At 39.5% G+C, this 17,074-nt stretch overlaps 1 protein-coding gene across 2 annotated transcripts in view; it reads right to left on the reverse strand.

The window, feature by feature from the left end:
- Nucleotides 1-16,012, reverse strand: part of tmem71 (transmembrane protein 71) — a 28,075-nt gene extending 12,063 nt beyond the window's left edge. The window contains exons 1-5 of one of the 2 annotated variants that reach the window (XM_022202170.2): nucleotides 15,792-16,012; nucleotides 12,881-12,936; nucleotides 10,952-11,003; nucleotides 7,338-7,383; nucleotides 6,482-6,691 (exon numbers count right to left, since the gene is read on the reverse strand). In XM_022202170.2, coding sequence (XP_022057862.1) covers nucleotides 6,482-6,691; nucleotides 7,338-7,383; nucleotides 10,952-10,982 — 287 coding nt within the window. In that variant the 5' untranslated portion in view covers nucleotides 10,983-11,003; nucleotides 12,881-12,936; nucleotides 15,792-16,012. The remainder of the gene's footprint in view (nucleotides 1-6,481; nucleotides 6,692-7,337; nucleotides 7,384-10,951; nucleotides 11,004-12,880; nucleotides 12,937-15,791) is intronic. The other variant, XM_051953879.1, reaches the window with a different exon arrangement.
- Nucleotides 16,013-17,074: the final 1,062 nt, after the last annotated feature.

The raw sequence follows: 17,074 nt of genomic DNA on the forward strand, positions 1-17,074 counted from the left end.
ACAACATGACCACAAAGAGGCACAACATGACCACAAAGAGACGTAACATGACCACAAAGAGGCACAACATGACCACAAAGAGGCACAACATGACCACAAAGAGGCACAACATGACCACAAAGAGGCACAACATGACCACAAAGAGGCACAACATGTCCACAAAGAGGCACAACATGACCACAACATGACCACAAAGAGGCACAACATGACCACAAAGAGACACAACATGACCACAAAGAGGCACAACATGACCACAAAGAGGCACAACATGACCACAAAGAGGCACAACATGACCACAAAGAGACACAACATGTCCACAAAGAGACACAACATGACCACAAAGAGGCACAACATGACCACAAAGAGGCACAACATGACCACAAAGAGACACAACATGACCACAAAGAGGCACAACATGACCACAAAGAGGCACAACATGACCACAAAGAGGCACAACATGACCACAAAGAGGCACAACATGACCACAAAGAGACACAACATGTCCACAAAGAGACACAACATGACCACAAAGAGGCACAACATGTCCACAAAGAGACACAACATGACCACAAAGAGGCACAACATGACCACAAAGAGGCACAACATGACCACAAAGAGACACAACATGACCACAAAGAGACACAACATGACCACAAAGAGGCACAACATGTCCACAAAGAGGCACAACATGACCACAAAGAGGCACAACATGACCACAAAGAGGCACAACATGTCCACAAAGAGGCACAACATGACCACAAAGAGGCACAACATGACCACAAAGAGGCACAACATGACCACAAAGAGACACAACATGTCCACAAAGAGACACAACATGACCACAAAGAGGCACAACATGACCACAAAGAGGCACAACATGACCACAAAGAGACACAACATGACCACAAAGAGGCACAACATGACCACAAAGAGGCACAACATGACCACAAAGAGGCACAACATGACCACAAAGAGACACAACATGTCCACAAAGAGACACAACATGACCACAAAGAGGCACAACATGACCACAAAGAGGCACAACATGACCACAAAGAGACACAACATGACCACAAAGAGGCACAACATGACCACAAAGAGGCACAACATGACCACAAAGAGGCACAACATGACCACAAAGAGGCACAACATGACCACAAAGAGACACAACATGTCCACAAAGAGACACAACATGACCACAAAGAGGCACAACATGTCCACAAAGAGACACAACATGACCACAAAGAGGCACAACATGACCACAAAGAGGCACAACATGACCACAAAGTGGCACAACATGTCCACAAAGAGACACAACATGACCACAAAGAGACACAACATGACCACAAAGAGGCACAACATGACCACAAAGAGGCACAACATGACCACAAAGAGACACAACATGTCCACAAAGAGACACAACATGACCACAAAGAGGCACAACATGTCCACAAAGAGACACAACATGACCACAAAGAGGCACAACATGACCACAAAGAGGCACAACATGACCACAAAGAGGCACAACATGTCCACAAAGAGACACAACATGACCACAAAGAGGCACAACATGTCCACAAAGAGACACAACATGACCACAAAGAGGCACAACATGACCACAAAGAGGCACAACATGACCACAAAGAGGCACAACATGTCCACAAAGAGACACAACATGACCACAAAGAGACACAACATGTCCACAAAGAGGCACAACATGACCACAAAGAGACACAACATGACCACAAAGAGGCACAACATGACCACAAAGAGGCACAACATGACCACAAAGAGGCACAACATGACCACAAAGAGGCACAACATGACCACAAAGAGGCACAACATGACCACAAAGAGACACAACATGACCACAAAGAGGCACAACATGACCACAAAGAGGCGTAACATGACCACAAAGAGACACAACATGACCACAAAGAGGCACAACATGACCACAAAGAGGCACAACATGTCCACAAAGAGGCACAACATGACCACAAAGAGGCACAACATGACCACAAAGAGACACAACATGACCACAAAGAGGCACAACATGTCCACAAAGAGGCACAACATGACCACAAAGAGGCACAACATGACCACAAAGAGGCACAACATGACCACAAAGAGACACAACATGTCCACAAAGAGACACAACATGACCACAAAGAGACACAACATGACCACAAAGAGGCACAACATGACCACAAAGAGGCACAACATGACCACAAAGAGACACAACATGACCACAAAGAGGCACAACATGACCACAAAGAGGCACAACATGACCACAAAGAGGCACAACATGACCACAAAGAGACACAACATGACCACAAAGAGGCACAACATGACCACAAAGAGGCACAACATGACCACAAAGAGACACAACATGACCACAAAGAGGCACAACATGACCACAAAGAGGCACAACATGACCACAAAGAGGCACAACATGTCCACAAAGAGACACAACATGACCACAAAGAGGCACAACATGTCCACAAAGAGACACAACATGACCACAAAGAGGCACAACATGACCACAAAGAGGCACAACATGACCACAAAGAGGCACAACATGTCCACAAAGAGACACAACATGACCACAAAGAGACACAACATGTCCACAAAGAGGCACAACATGACCACAAAGAGACACAACATGACCACAAAGAGACACAACATGACCACAAAGAGACACATGACCACAAAGAGACACAACATGACCACAAAGAGGCACAACATGACCACAAAGAGGCACAACATGACCACAAAGAGACACAACATGTCCACAAAGAGACACAACATGACCACAAAGAGACACAACATGACCACAAAGAGGCACAACATGACCACAAAGAGACACAACATGACCACAAAATGATGGAAACTGTCAATAAAGAGACACAAAATGGCCAAAAAGTGAAACATGAACAAAAACTGACAAAAAACTATGCAAACTGTAAACAAAATAACACAAATGAAGAAAAGGTAACACAAAATTACCAAAAAGTGACACAAAATGATGCACACTGTCAACAAAGTAGCATAAAAAATGATCAAAAAGTAAAAATGAGAAAAAGTTGATACACAATGGCAGAAAAGTGAAACATCAAGAACAAAAACTGACAAAACATCATGCAACAGTCAACGGAAGGTTCTGTAAACTCAACAAACGTCTGTCAGGAGTTGTCAAGACCTCAACGAAACTCTTCTAATGTTGCGTTCAATAACACGACAGTCTCCTAGCAACCGTGATCGATGACATCACCGCGTGGCTCCTGAAGGCAGCTGATGTCAGATGTGAAGAATTTACAGCTTTTTAACGACTCGCTCTGGCTGGCTGCTGACAGCGACCTCACCGCTGTAAAGAGACGCGTGTGCACGTGACTGTGTGAGTGTGCACGTGACTATAAGCGTGTGTCTAACAGCTGCCAGGTGTTTGGCAGGACTCTGGATTATCTCAGCTGCTGATGTGACAAAAACAGAACAGGCTGTTCAGTTAGTTTCTCTGATCTGCTGCTTTTAGCTGCAGCTGGTTTCATCTATGGCTGATTTCAACTCGACGAAACAACGCTAGCGTCAGGTTTACATGACGAACTGCTAATATTATCCACAGGTTTATCAGCAGGCACATCAGCATGTCATCAAAAAGTGACACAACCTGAAGAAAAAGTGACACAAAATGATGGAAACTGTCAATAAAGGGACACAAAATAGCCAAAAAGTGATGCAAAATGGGCAAAAAGTGACACAACATGAAGAAACATGACACAACATGAACAAAAAGTGACATAAAATCACAAAAAGTCACGCAAACTATCAACAAAGAGACATAAAATGGCCAAAAATTAAAACAAAATGGCCAAAAAGTGACATAAAATCACAAAAAGTGACACAAAATGATGCAGACTGTCAATAAAGTGTCACAAAATGGCCAAAAAGTGATACACTATGAACAAAAAGTGACACAAAATGACAAAAAAAGCAACACAACATGAAGAAAAAAAATGACACAAAATGATGCAGACTGTCAATAAAGTGTCACAAAATGGCCAAAAAGTGATACACTATGAACAAAAAGTGACAAAATGACAAAAAAGTAACACAACATGAAGAAACAAAGAGACGGTTAAGACAGAAAATGGCCAAAAACTACAACAAAAATGGCCAAAAAGTGACACAAGATGAACAAACAGTGACTTAAAATGGTGCGAACTGTCAACAAAGTGATGGAAAATGGTCAAAAAATGACACAACATGAAGAAAAAGTAACATAAAATCACCAAAAGTTACACAACATGAACAAAAACTGACACAAAATGACCAAAAGTGACACAAAATGATGCAAACTGTCAAAAAAGTGTCATGAAAAGGCCAAAAAGTGACATAATCTGTCTACAAAGCAACAAAAAATTACCAAAAAAATGATGCAAAGCTTCTACAAAATGACTATAAGATTAAATCCAAGCGACAGAAAAAAACCACAAATAGAAACTAATCCGGTCAGATAAAGGTTTATAGAGGTTTGTCAGCGTCACACGATGAATCTGATTATTCTGTCGGTTGTTCACCAGGAATCTGCTGTGACTCTTTGATATAAACCAACACCGACTCTCTGAAGTTTACATCCTTCTGTTGTCTTTAAACACAGCTGATCTTTTCTTCATGGTCGGTATTTTCCATGAACAGTTTATTTTGACTCAGTGTCACAGCGTCCTGCTGCCATAAATACCCACTGAAGCACCAAATGAGGATTAATCCACCGCTGAAAATAGTCCCAGACAAAAGCCCGACTTCCTCCTGTTTGTCTGATTCAAAACCTGCAGCAGTTTAATGAACCTGAGGAGCCTTTAAAGTGTTTTTATTCTCCTAACAGCCACCAGGTGAACAGCGTTACACACAAAGACATCATTAGTGAAACCCTGCACATGCTACAGTTAGTTATTGTTAAGTTTAGTGTATTTCTATGTAAACAAAGAAGACAAAAAAACAGAGGCTGGCTCTGAAGTAGACATTTATGTGTTGATTTATCATGTTCCTTTAGTTCTCTATTATCAGCTAGATTAACCATGTATTATATGTGCTTTGCTATAGTTTAGGTTGTGTTTTAGCTACAGGCTGATCAAGAACATTTTCAGAACGTTGTTCCACCAGGTGGAGCCTCTTCCTGTTTAATCCTGTAGAGACCAGAGGAGGCGTCACTCAGACTACAGTTCATGTTCAAGCAGAGAGCATTGTGGGAGTTTAGCAGCAACAGGCACCATGACAAAGACTTCTGTAACGCTTCATGACCTCTGGACAGAGCTGGTTTGTTCACAACAAGCCTGAATTGACTAGAACATTGATTCTGTATCACAGAGACAAACAGGAATCACCTTTGTGGTGTTTAACCATCAATGGGCCAAATGACAAAGACTTCTGTGATGCTTAATTACCTCAATTAGTGCTTATGTATTAGAGACAAAATGGCCAAAACATGACACAACATGAAGAAAAATGATACAAAATGATGGAAACTGTCAATAAAGAGACATAAAATGGCCAAAAAGTGAAACATGAACAAAAACTGACAAAAACCATGCAAAGTAACACAAAATAAAGAAAAGGTAACACAAAATTACCAAAAAGTGACACAAAATGATGCACACTGTCAACAAAGTAGCATAAAAAAATGATCAAAAAGTAAAAATGAGAAAAAGTTGATACACAATGGCAGAAAAGTGAAACATCAAGAACAAAAGCTGACAAAAAAAGCCATGCAACAGTCAATGGAAGGTTCTGTAAACTCAACAAACGTCTGTCAGGAGTTTGGAGCTGCTGTCGAAGTCAAGACCTCAACGAAACTCTACTAATGTTGTGTTCAATACATGACAGTCTCCTAGCAACCGTGATCGATGACATCACTGCGTGTGATGAAAATCTCAGTGGCCTAATTTGTCTTTTTAATAAATCAAGTTCTGATAGATAATGTCTGCACAGTGGTTAGCACTTTCGCCTTGCAGCAAGAAGATCCCCGGTTCAAATCCCGGCCTGGGATCTTTCTGCATGGAGTCTGCATGTTCTCCCTGTGCATGCGTGGGTTTTCTCCGGGTACTCCGGCTTCCTCCCACAGTCCAAAAACATGCTGAGGTTAATTGGTTACTCTAAATTGTCCGTAGGTGTGATTGTTTGTCTGTATATGTAGCCCTGTGACAGACTGGTGACCTGTCCAGGGTGTCCCCTGCCTTCACCCGAGTCAGCTGGGATAGACTCCAGCACCCCCATGACCCTGGTGAGGATAAAGCGGTGTATAGAGAATGGATGGATGGATGGATAGATAATGTTGGCAATTGCTGATTAAGAGAATTATTCAAGGTTTGCCTTCCTAGCATCCTGCCGCAGATTGTCTTCTCTCTTTACGACACGTAAAACAAAAGGTCACGTTGTAGTTCATTTATCCGATCAGTTCAAACATGCCCTCTCTAACTCTGCTGCTCACCTGACCAGGTTCTCCTTGTAGGAAACGCTGGCTTTGCAGGGCGTCAGCGACACGTTGCCGTCGTCGTCCCAGCAGAAACTGTCCTCGGTGACGTCGTAGTATCCGTTGGTGAGGAGTCGAGGTGAACGACGGCAGCTGCAGGGATCACCGCCGTCCACCGAGGAGTAACAGACGTATGAAGAGTCGGGAGAGAGGAGAGAGACATCCATTCTGAGGGGAAAAGATGGGATAAAAAGTCTGATAAATATGTAAAAAACTCACCCAAATGTTCAGCTTCAGTCACTTCATATTAATAAGCTTCCTACACAAACGTCTACAGCTTTTTTACAGCTTCTTCACAACCCGTTTATTATCAACAACTAAAATCTGAATCGTACAAAAGCGGCTCTCAAGTTCATTTCTAACAAATATGTGTAAATATCGGTTGTTAAATGTTGTTTTTGTTTTGTAATTTACATATTTTTACAATAAAGTGCAGTACACTCTCAGTATGTTTATATTTCAACCTAAAGTTTGTCACATCTGTAGCAACAAAAAAAGAAGGCTTTTGTAACTCGTATTTCAACAAAAACTCACAGCAACAGCAAGAAAGTAAATTTTAAAAAGTGCTTAAAATCATCATGATGTGAAGCATGGCGGTGGCAGTATCATCAAGCAGCTTCTCTGACCATTTGGACACACAAGCCTTTAAAAAAATGTATATTCAACATCCGACATTTTTAAATAAATTCAGTAATTTATACCATAAATGTTTAAATTTATAAATTCTGTTCTGAACCTAAAGACAAACCAGTATTTCCACACAGACATCAGGCACAGAGAGGTTCCTAAAATGTAGAAGAGCTGACGTCTGTACCTGTGACAGGAGTGATTGCTCCTCAACCTCCGCTTTATGGGAGAACCTGAAAAACAGACGTTAGAAAAGATGAGTTACTTTAAGAAGCAAACAGCTGGAAACCAAACCTCCACTCACACAGTTAAACAGGTTTCTAAATAAAGTCGTCTATTATCAGTATGAGGAGTTGGAGAACATTCCTGAGGCCACTTCAGCAAACATCTGAACAAAAGAGACGCGATGAAGATAAAACCCTGAGCAGGAATGTGACAGACAACAGGACGACTGTTCAGGAACACAGCTGAGAGTCGGAGGAACTTTAGCCTGATCTGTTTGGTTTGTTGAGTTTTATCGGCTGCTGATGTGAATAAAGACGTGCTGTCAAAATGAAAACAGATTTCTACAAAGTAAAGTCGATTTGCTCAAATATTAAAAGTTAAAATGAGTGACTGCAGAAATATTCACCCCTTCAAAGCGACTAATTCAACACAGAAACCAACAGTTAGTAGATGGATGATCTGAGGTCAGTGATTGGAGGATAAAGACTCCTGGATCTGAAGGTCCAGTCTCTGCTGGATCAAACTACACCATGAAGACTGAAGAACCAATAAACTCTGAGTAAAGGTTGGTGAAAAGCATCAGTCAGGCCGATACAAGAACATTTCCAGGTTCCTGAAGATCTCCTGGAGTCCGGTTAAATCCATTATTAAGAAATGGAAGGAAGACGGAACATGAATAAATCTGACTAGAGCAGAACGTCCTCAAAAACTGAGAGAACGAGAAGAAAGAGAGGTAGGAGTGAGGAAGGCCACCAAGACTCCTATGACTCCTCTGAAGGAGTTCCAAGCTTCAATGGCTACGATCAATCAATCAAATTTTATTTATAAAGCGCTTTCCAACAGCCAAAAGGAGCACAAGGTGCTTAACAAAGTAAAATAAAATATATAAGTAAAAGCATTTAAGAAACACACAGTTCTAAAAGAAGCTAAGTGTCAAACACTACAGTGCGTTTTCAGGTGACATTTAAAAACATTTAATTCAGAAGTAGACTGTAAGTGCGAAGCACGGTGGAGGCAGCATCATGATTTGAAGCACGGTGGAGGCAGCATCATGATGGGAAGCATGGTGGAGGCAGCATCATGATGGGAAGCACGGTGGTGGCAGCATCATGATGTGAAGCACGGTAGAGGCAGCATCATGATGTGAAGCACGGTGGAGGCAGCATCATGATGGGAAGCATGGTGGAGGCAGCATCATGATGGGAAGCACGGTGGTGGCAGCATCATGATGTGAAGCACGGTAGAGGCAGCATCATGATGTGAAGCACGGTGGTGGCAGCATCATGATTTGAAGCACGGTGGAGGCAGCATCATGATGGGAAGCATGGTGGAGGCAGCATCATGATGGGAAGCATGGTGGTGGCAGCATCATGATGTGAAGCACGGTAGAGGCAGCATCATGATGTGAAGCACGGTGGAGGCAGCATCATGATGTGCAGCACGGTGGTGGCAGCATCATGAGGTGAAGCACGGTGGTGGCAGCATCATGATGTGAAGCACGGTGGTGGCAGCATCATGATTTGAAGCACGGTGGTGGCAGCATCATGATGGGAAGCACGGTGGAGGCAGCATCATGATGTGAAGCACGGTGGTGGCAGCATCATGATGTGAAGCACGGTGGAGGCAGCATCATGATGTGAAGCACGGTGGAGGCAGCATCATGAGGTGAAGCATGGTGGAGGCAGCATCATGATGGGAAGCACGGTGGTGGCAGCATCATGATGTGAAGCACGGTAGAGGCAGCATCATGATGTGAAGCACGGTGGAGGCAGCATCATGATGGGAAGCATGGTGGAGGCAGCATCATGATGGGAAGCACGGTGGTGGCAGCATCATGATGTGAAGCACGGTAGAGGCAGCATCATGATGTGAAGCACGGTGGTGGCAGCATCATGATTTGAAGCACGGTGGAGGCAGCATCATGATGGGAAGCATGGTGGAGGCAGCATCATGATGGGAAGCATGGTGGTGGCAGCATCATGATGTGAAGCACGGTAGAGGCAGCATCATGATGTGAAGCACGGTGGAGGCAGCATCATGATGTGCAGCACGGTGGTGGCAGCATCATGAGGTGAAGCACGGTGGTGGCAGCATCATGATGTGAAGCACGGTGGTGGCAGCATCATGATTTGAAGCACGGTGGTGGCAGCATCATGATGGGAAGCACGGTGGAGGCAGCATCATGATGTGAAGCACGGTGGTGGCAGCATCATGATGTGAAGCACGGTGGAGGCAGCATCATGATGTGAAGCACGGTGGAGGCAGCATCATGAGGTGAAGCACGGTGGAGGCAGCATCATGATGTGAAGCACGGTGGAGGCAGCATCATGAGGTGAAGCACGGTGGAGGCAGCATCATGATGTGAAGCAAGGTGGAGGCAGCATCATGATGTGAAGCACGGTGGAGGCAGCATCATGATGTGAAGCACGGTGGAGGCAGCATCATGAGGTGAAGCACGGTGAAGGCAGCATCATGATGTGAAGCAAGGTGGAGGCAGCATCATGAGGTGAAGCACGGTGAAGGCAGCATCACGATGTGAAGCACGGTGGAGGCAGCATCACGATGTGAAGCACGGTGGAGGCAGCATCATGAGGTGAAGCACGGTGAAGGCAGCATCATGATGTGAAGCAAGGTGGAGGCAGCATCATGATGTGAAGCACGGTGGAGGCAGCATCATGATGTGAAGCACGGTGGAGGCAGCATCATGATTAAAGCACGGTGGAGGCAGCATCATGATGGAAAGCATGGTGGTGGCAGCATCATGATTAAAGCACGGTGGAGGCAGCATCATGATTAAAGCACGGTGGAGGCAGCATCTGATGGGAAGCATGGTGGTGGCAGCATCATGATTAAAGCACGGTGGAGGCAGCATCATGATGTGAAGCACGGTGGAGGCAGCATCATGATGTGAAGCACGGTGGAGGCAGCATCATGATTAAAGCACGGTGGAGGCAGCATCATGATTAAAGCACGGTGGAGGCAGCATCATGATGGGAAGCATGGTGGTGGCAGCATCATGATTAAAGCACGGTGGAGGCAGCATCATGATTAAAGCACGGTGGAGGCAGCATCATGATGGGAAGCATGGTGGTGGCAGCATCATGATTAAAGCACGGTGGAGGCAGCATCATGATGTGAAGCACGGTGGAGGCAGCATCATGATGTGAAGCACGGTGGTGGCAGCATCATGATGTGAAGCACGGTGGAGGCAGCATCATGTTTCTCAGCAGCATAAATTGAAGCTAAACGCTCATCATCTAAATCCTGACTAAAGAGGTAAATGTTTCTGCAGACACTTATTTAACATTTTATTCTTTCATAGAAATCTGTTTCCACTTCTACTCCGATGATGTCATGTTAATGTTGTCATGCTGGAAGGGGAAACTTTCACGGTTGTATGGATACTTCTTATAGTTACTGTATTACTGCAGTCGTCTAAAACAGAGACGTGACTCTAGACCTTCAACTCCTTTGAGGATTTGCTTTTGAAGCTGAAACACTCATGAATCCATCAGAAGTGGACCTGAGAGGCTGTAAAGTGAAACCTCCTTGTCCAACAGGAAGTGAATGACGTACTTGTAACGGCTCCAGAGAAGAACAGCGACATGTTTGTCTGCAGAGTCTGGATCTGTGGAAGAAACCCGACACAGAGCCGTTAGAAACACAAAAAGGAGACCGAAGCAGACAGCAGCAGTACGTATGAACAGGAAGTCTTTCTGTCCAGGTGAGTTCAACTTTTTCAGAAGAACCATGAAGAACATGGAGGTGTCGTCTGTACCGTTAGAATGACAGAAACTAAGGAGAAAAAGTAGAATGTCCTTCATCATTTGCTTAACCCTCGAGTTGTCCTGCGGGTCAGTTTTAAAGTTTGAAATATATGGAATCACTTAAGATATTTTTTAGATTTTTTGGGAAGATTTTTACTCATTTTTTGAAAATATTTACAAGAATTTTCTTGTCAAATTTGGAGGATTTTTTAAAAATAATATTGTCAAGGGAAACATTTAAGGAATTATTGGAATTTTTTTCCTGAAGGTTTTGCAAATTTTCAGAATTTTTTTGCAGAATTTTTTTCAGACAAGGAAACTTTTTTTTGGTGCCTGTAAATGAAGACAGCAGGAGGGTTAAAAAAAAACAACAACCCAGAATCACCATTTTTTCCAAGTCCACAACCTAAAGACATTTAAATGTTTACATTTTTACAAACTTTTCCACCCAGGGTTTCATCCAACAACTTCTCTGTTGGGGAAAAAAAAACCTAAAACGAAGTTAATAGTCGCCATATTTCATCTAAATCATCAGGTCTCATTTGAAGAAATCACAGACAGATAAAATATTTGCACCAGATTCTGTAAAAAAAACATCTACAATTTTGACAACTTAGCACAACCAAGAACCGAGTTTCCTCAAATCACATCATAAACAACTTCACAGGATCTAAACCTGAATATTTACACATGTTAAGACAATTACGTTCCTTTTTAATGGAAGGACAAAGTTCTTCTGTCGGGACTATTTGAAGCGGCGCATTAACACACATTTAATGAGTCCAGGTAAACAGATTCTGGATGAAATTGAGCTGACTTTTATCCTCATATTTAAAATAAAATACACAAAACAAAAGTTAAAAACTAAAGTTTGCTCAGAGAGGATCCAGGATTTGTTGGATTTTCATGGAAAATCGTGACCTTAGCCACACAGAAACAACTTTACAGGCTTCTAACCTTAATATTTATGTTCATTTTTTGTTATTAGTCTCATGTCTACTGATGTTTTATTGCATTTAATTGAATAAGAGCTGTTAAATTAGAATTTTATTATTCTATTTCTGTTTAACATTCCAGTTTAAGCTGCTCAGAAGTTCATTATCATCATTTACTCCCATATTTATATAAACTAAACTAACAATAATCACCAATAATACCTCTACTGATCCTCTATAGTTCATCTACTGGTGCTTTTACAGCTGCTTACATTTAAGCTGCATTCCCTCAGTAATTCCACCATAATTAATAATTGATATATTTATATAAATATTTAATAATTGTCCAAAGTTACTCAAAATGTGCCCAAAATGACCTGAAATTGTCCTGAAATACTCAAGAATTGTCCAAAACAACGAAAAGCAATGTCCAAAATAACTCAAAGCGTGTCCGAAAAAACTGAAAAACTGTCCAAAATTATTCAAAATAACACACAAAATGATCCAAAACTAACCATAAACTCAATATTTACACGTGTTAAGTTAATTAATGTTCATTTTTTAGTTTAAAATCACTTTAAATGTGAATATGAAACATTTTGCTGCTGATTTGAATAAAAAATTCTGTGATTTAAAAGAGACTCAGAGCTAAAATAAAACCTGATTCCGTGACTTCAGCCCGTCTTTCTGATCAAATTAAAGTGAATTAAAGCTAAATAAATCTTCTCTAATCCCTGTGTGGTCTGCAGGAGGATCTAAAGCGTTCAGGATCTTTATAAAGTTGACTTTGGGTGGATTCTTACCGTGGAGCTGCTTCCTGATCGTCTTCACATCCTGCAGCCACAGACAGAGCTGCAGCCTGAGAACCAAACGAGCAGAAAGTCAGAAAAACATGAGCTCATGTTTCCTGTTAACCCTTCAGCTGCTGGGACACATCCTCTCACCCTTTTATGTCACTTCTACTGTCTGTTTCTGGACATAAAGTTCATTAGTGGACAAACTTACTTTTCAAGCAGAAGTGCAGCTTTCAGCTTTATTTTTAACACACAAATCTCCTTTTAATGGCTTTAATCTGCTTTTATTTAACATAAACTCTGCTGTGAATCATGAATCTGACATTAAACATTTAACAAAAACACTAAAGCTGTTCAGATTGTTACTTCCTTAATAGTTATGAGCATGTGCAGCATTACGTCATCATTTCAGTCATCTCCACTTCTTCTTTTCTAGTCTTATTTGTTTTAATTCTGACTCAGATCTTATTGCTTTTCTATTAGAATCTGCATTTATTCTCATGTTTTTATGAATGAATGAATGTTTTTATCGCTGCATATCAGAATCTAGATGTTTCCTCACCTAAATAAAATGTGTTAGCTTTGATTTTCCTCTGAACGCTGCCTGCAGAGTTTCTGTCCTCTGACTACACAGAAAACTGCAGATTTTTTACAGAATCTTTTCCAACTAAACGGTTTATTTTTGGGGGAAGTTTTAAATGAGACAAGTCGAGTAAAATGATTCAGATGAAAGATGACGGTTTTATGAAGAGTTAAACATTTTAATCTCTTTGTTTTCTTCCTGAATAATGCTTGCAGTTTGACAGGAAGTTTGATCCTCCAGAAAACTAGAAGATGAACTTCATCTAAACTCTGATGTTTATTTATTCTGACCAGCAGCTAAAAAATTAGCGGAAGAACGAAGAAAAACAAAGAAAAAGATGGACGAGAACACGTGAAGCTTCATTCAGACGACACTGAGAAATAAAAGCAACTAAATGAACCATTAAAACAGATTAAACATGAACTGATAATAAAAATAAGAGTTTATGAAGAAATATAGTTCTTCAGTGGAGATTTGATGGAATACAGAATATTTTTAATGTTTTTAAATTCTTTAAAATCCCTAAAATATTCCAGATATAGGATAAATAATTATTTTTATTGACAGATCATAAATTAAAACAAATCAAGTGCCAAAAAGTGCAGAAAACAGGTTAAAAACAGAATAACATTAATTAGTAAAATTAAAAATATGAATAAATAAATAAGATAAAATAAATATAAATAAAATATTGTCATATTCAGACCACTGGGAGCAAAGAAAAGCCACAGAAATCATGTACATTTTGAGATTTCTCCTAGAAATATCAGACAAACTGGATTTTAAATGACATTGTATATACTTATAATATTTAAAATATATAATCTAGAAACTATATAAAGTTTACAGATTATATCAATTCAAATACTGAAATATTAAGACCTTTAACAGCAAAAAAAGGCCCCAAAAATGTGTATATTTTGAGATTTTTCCTAGAAATGTCAGATAAACTGGACTTTAAATGACAGTTTATACACTTAGAATACGCAAACCATATTTAAACTACATAATATTTAAACTATATTGCTTAAATACGATATAGTTTCAAATACTAGAAAATTCAGACCATTGGGAGCAAAAAAAGGTGAAAATATATTTTAAAAATGTGCATATTTTGATATGTTTCCTAGAAATGTCAGACAAACTGGACTTTAACTGACAGTTTATACACTTGTACAATGTAAACCATATTTAAACTATATAGTATTTAAATTATATGTAGTTTCTAGACTATATAGGTTAAAATACTGGAATATTAAGACCATTAACAACAAAAAGGCCCCAAAAACATGCATATTTTGAGATTTTTCCTAGAATTGTCAGATAAACTGGACTTTAAATGACAGTTTATGCCTTTATAATATAAAAACTATATATAAACTATATAGTATTTAAACTATATACAGCTTAAATATTATACAGGTTAAAATATTGTAATATTCAGACCATTATGAGCAAAGAAAGCCACAGAAAATGTGCATATTTTGAGATTTGTCCTGTAAATATCAGACTAAATGGACTTTGGTGCGTTTTATTATTTATTTAACCCCCGTTATTCTCCAGACTGGAACCCCCCCATCATCATCATCATCATCCCCCGTTTCCCATCAGGCCTTGCAGCTTCTGCTGGAGCTGCTGATGCTGGAGGAAAACGCATCACAGGAAACACAGAGACGGACCGAAGCATTTTCACACAAAAACACTTTATACACTAATTTATTCACACTTTACAGCCTTTAGAGCCATTTCAGTGTTTATTTTTATTACTAGTTTCACATTTATTCATGTTTTAGTGCATTAAATTGAATAAGTGGTGCTAAATTAGAATTTTATTGTCATATTTCTATTAAATATTTCTGTTTGTGGTGTTTAATCTGCTCATAAATTCATTATTATTGAGGTTTTTTTTACAGTGTTTATTATTTATTACCATGATTTTGCTCTGTTTTAAAATATGCACTTAATATACATAAAATTAATGCATTTAAAGCTGCTTTCTGCTATTTTTAGCGGCATTCCTTCAGTATTTATGTGATATTACATTTCTATTATACATTAAAAGACAGATTAAAGTTGAAGATGATCATAGAATTCGTCATATTTTATTATGTAAATACAGAAGGAAGTGATAATAATTTCTGAGCAACTAACTGTTAAAATGTGTTTTTAGGTTTAAATAAAATACATTTAAAAAGCTTTAATTAGTTTAAAATGTCCAAAAAATCTCAAATTGCGCTTGTTTTCTGCTCATATTTGATATTTTTATGTTGATTTCAGCAGAATCTGCATCACAGAAAACGGACAAAGAGAAAATAACGGATCTGAAGCTCAACTCACCGGACAGTGTTCCTCCCGATTCCTTCACGGGAAGTCGATAAAACTGATTTTCCTCCAACTTCCTGTTTTGGTTTTCTTCTTTTCTGGGTTTTTCTCGGCTGGAAAATGTTTTTAATTCCGTCTAAAAGAATAAAAAGCTGAAGATCTTCGACTGTCTGAAGCTTTCTGAGCCCCGCCTGCACACCGGAAACAGCTGTCAAACACAAAACACAACAACACGGGCTCCTGAGGGGCCTTTCAAAGTAAGAGCACGAGGAAGAGAGAAAGACGTCTTTCAGAGTAAAAGTACGAAAATGAGCAGAAATATTTCAATAAGCAGAATTTGCTTATTAAACATATTTTAAGCTGTTTTTAATTGAAGGATTTATTGTTAGATTATTTATAGTCATTTATTTACTTTAATTAATGTCTTTATGAAAAAACTCATTTAAATTTGAAGAAATTAATCAAGAAAATTTGGAAAACATTCATTCGTGTTCTGTTGAGATGGAAAACTGTTCATTTTATCTTCTGGTGTGGACCCAGAAGAATTTAAATAATTTTTATTCCATGACCAAATAATAAAAGACAAAAGAAAAGACAGCACTCAGCAGAAAACAAGATACAACAATTATTTCACTCAATCTACCTAAAGAAATCTGCATTTTTAAAAGTTAAATCTCAAGAGAAGGTTTATGGTTCAAACTGGATCACAGTTTGTTCAGTGTTTCCCAAAATGTGCTGATTTCTTCACAACCTGAAGATATTCAGTCAAAAAGACGGAAAGAACCTAGAAAATATTCAACTTTCAGAAGCTTCAGTCGGAGAATTCAGAGAAAAAAATATTAATCAATCATTAAAAACAGCTGCTGATTAATTTAAAAGTCAACCACCACTGGATTATTCCACAATAATGTCTATAATTAATACCAATAATATATACTGACTGATCAAAACCTCACAATAAATGTGATTTTCACATAATAAAATACACAAAAACACACAGGGGAATATCGCATAGTTACAATATTGTGTAGAAAGTTCTCTATTTTTCATCAGATGTTGTTTTTTAATTGATTTTTTTGAAATATTCCAGTAGTTTGGGGTTTATATAAGCTCTTATCAAAGGAAAAACATGTCAAAGTTTTTGATATTTCGGTTTATAGATTCAGAATATAAAGTTTTTCTGTAAATCTGATGAACAATCCTTAACTTTTTCCACAATGTTCTAATAATGAGATGAACCAGAAATATTGAAGGAAAAAAACGTGTTAAACATTTTATAAATCCTAAATGAATAAATG

This window comes from Acanthochromis polyacanthus, chromosome 9 (assembly GCF_021347895.1).
Source record: "Acanthochromis polyacanthus isolate Apoly-LR-REF ecotype Palm Island chromosome 9, KAUST_Apoly_ChrSc, whole genome shotgun sequence".
Taxonomy (NCBI): domain Eukaryota; kingdom Metazoa; phylum Chordata; class Actinopteri; family Pomacentridae; genus Acanthochromis; species Acanthochromis polyacanthus.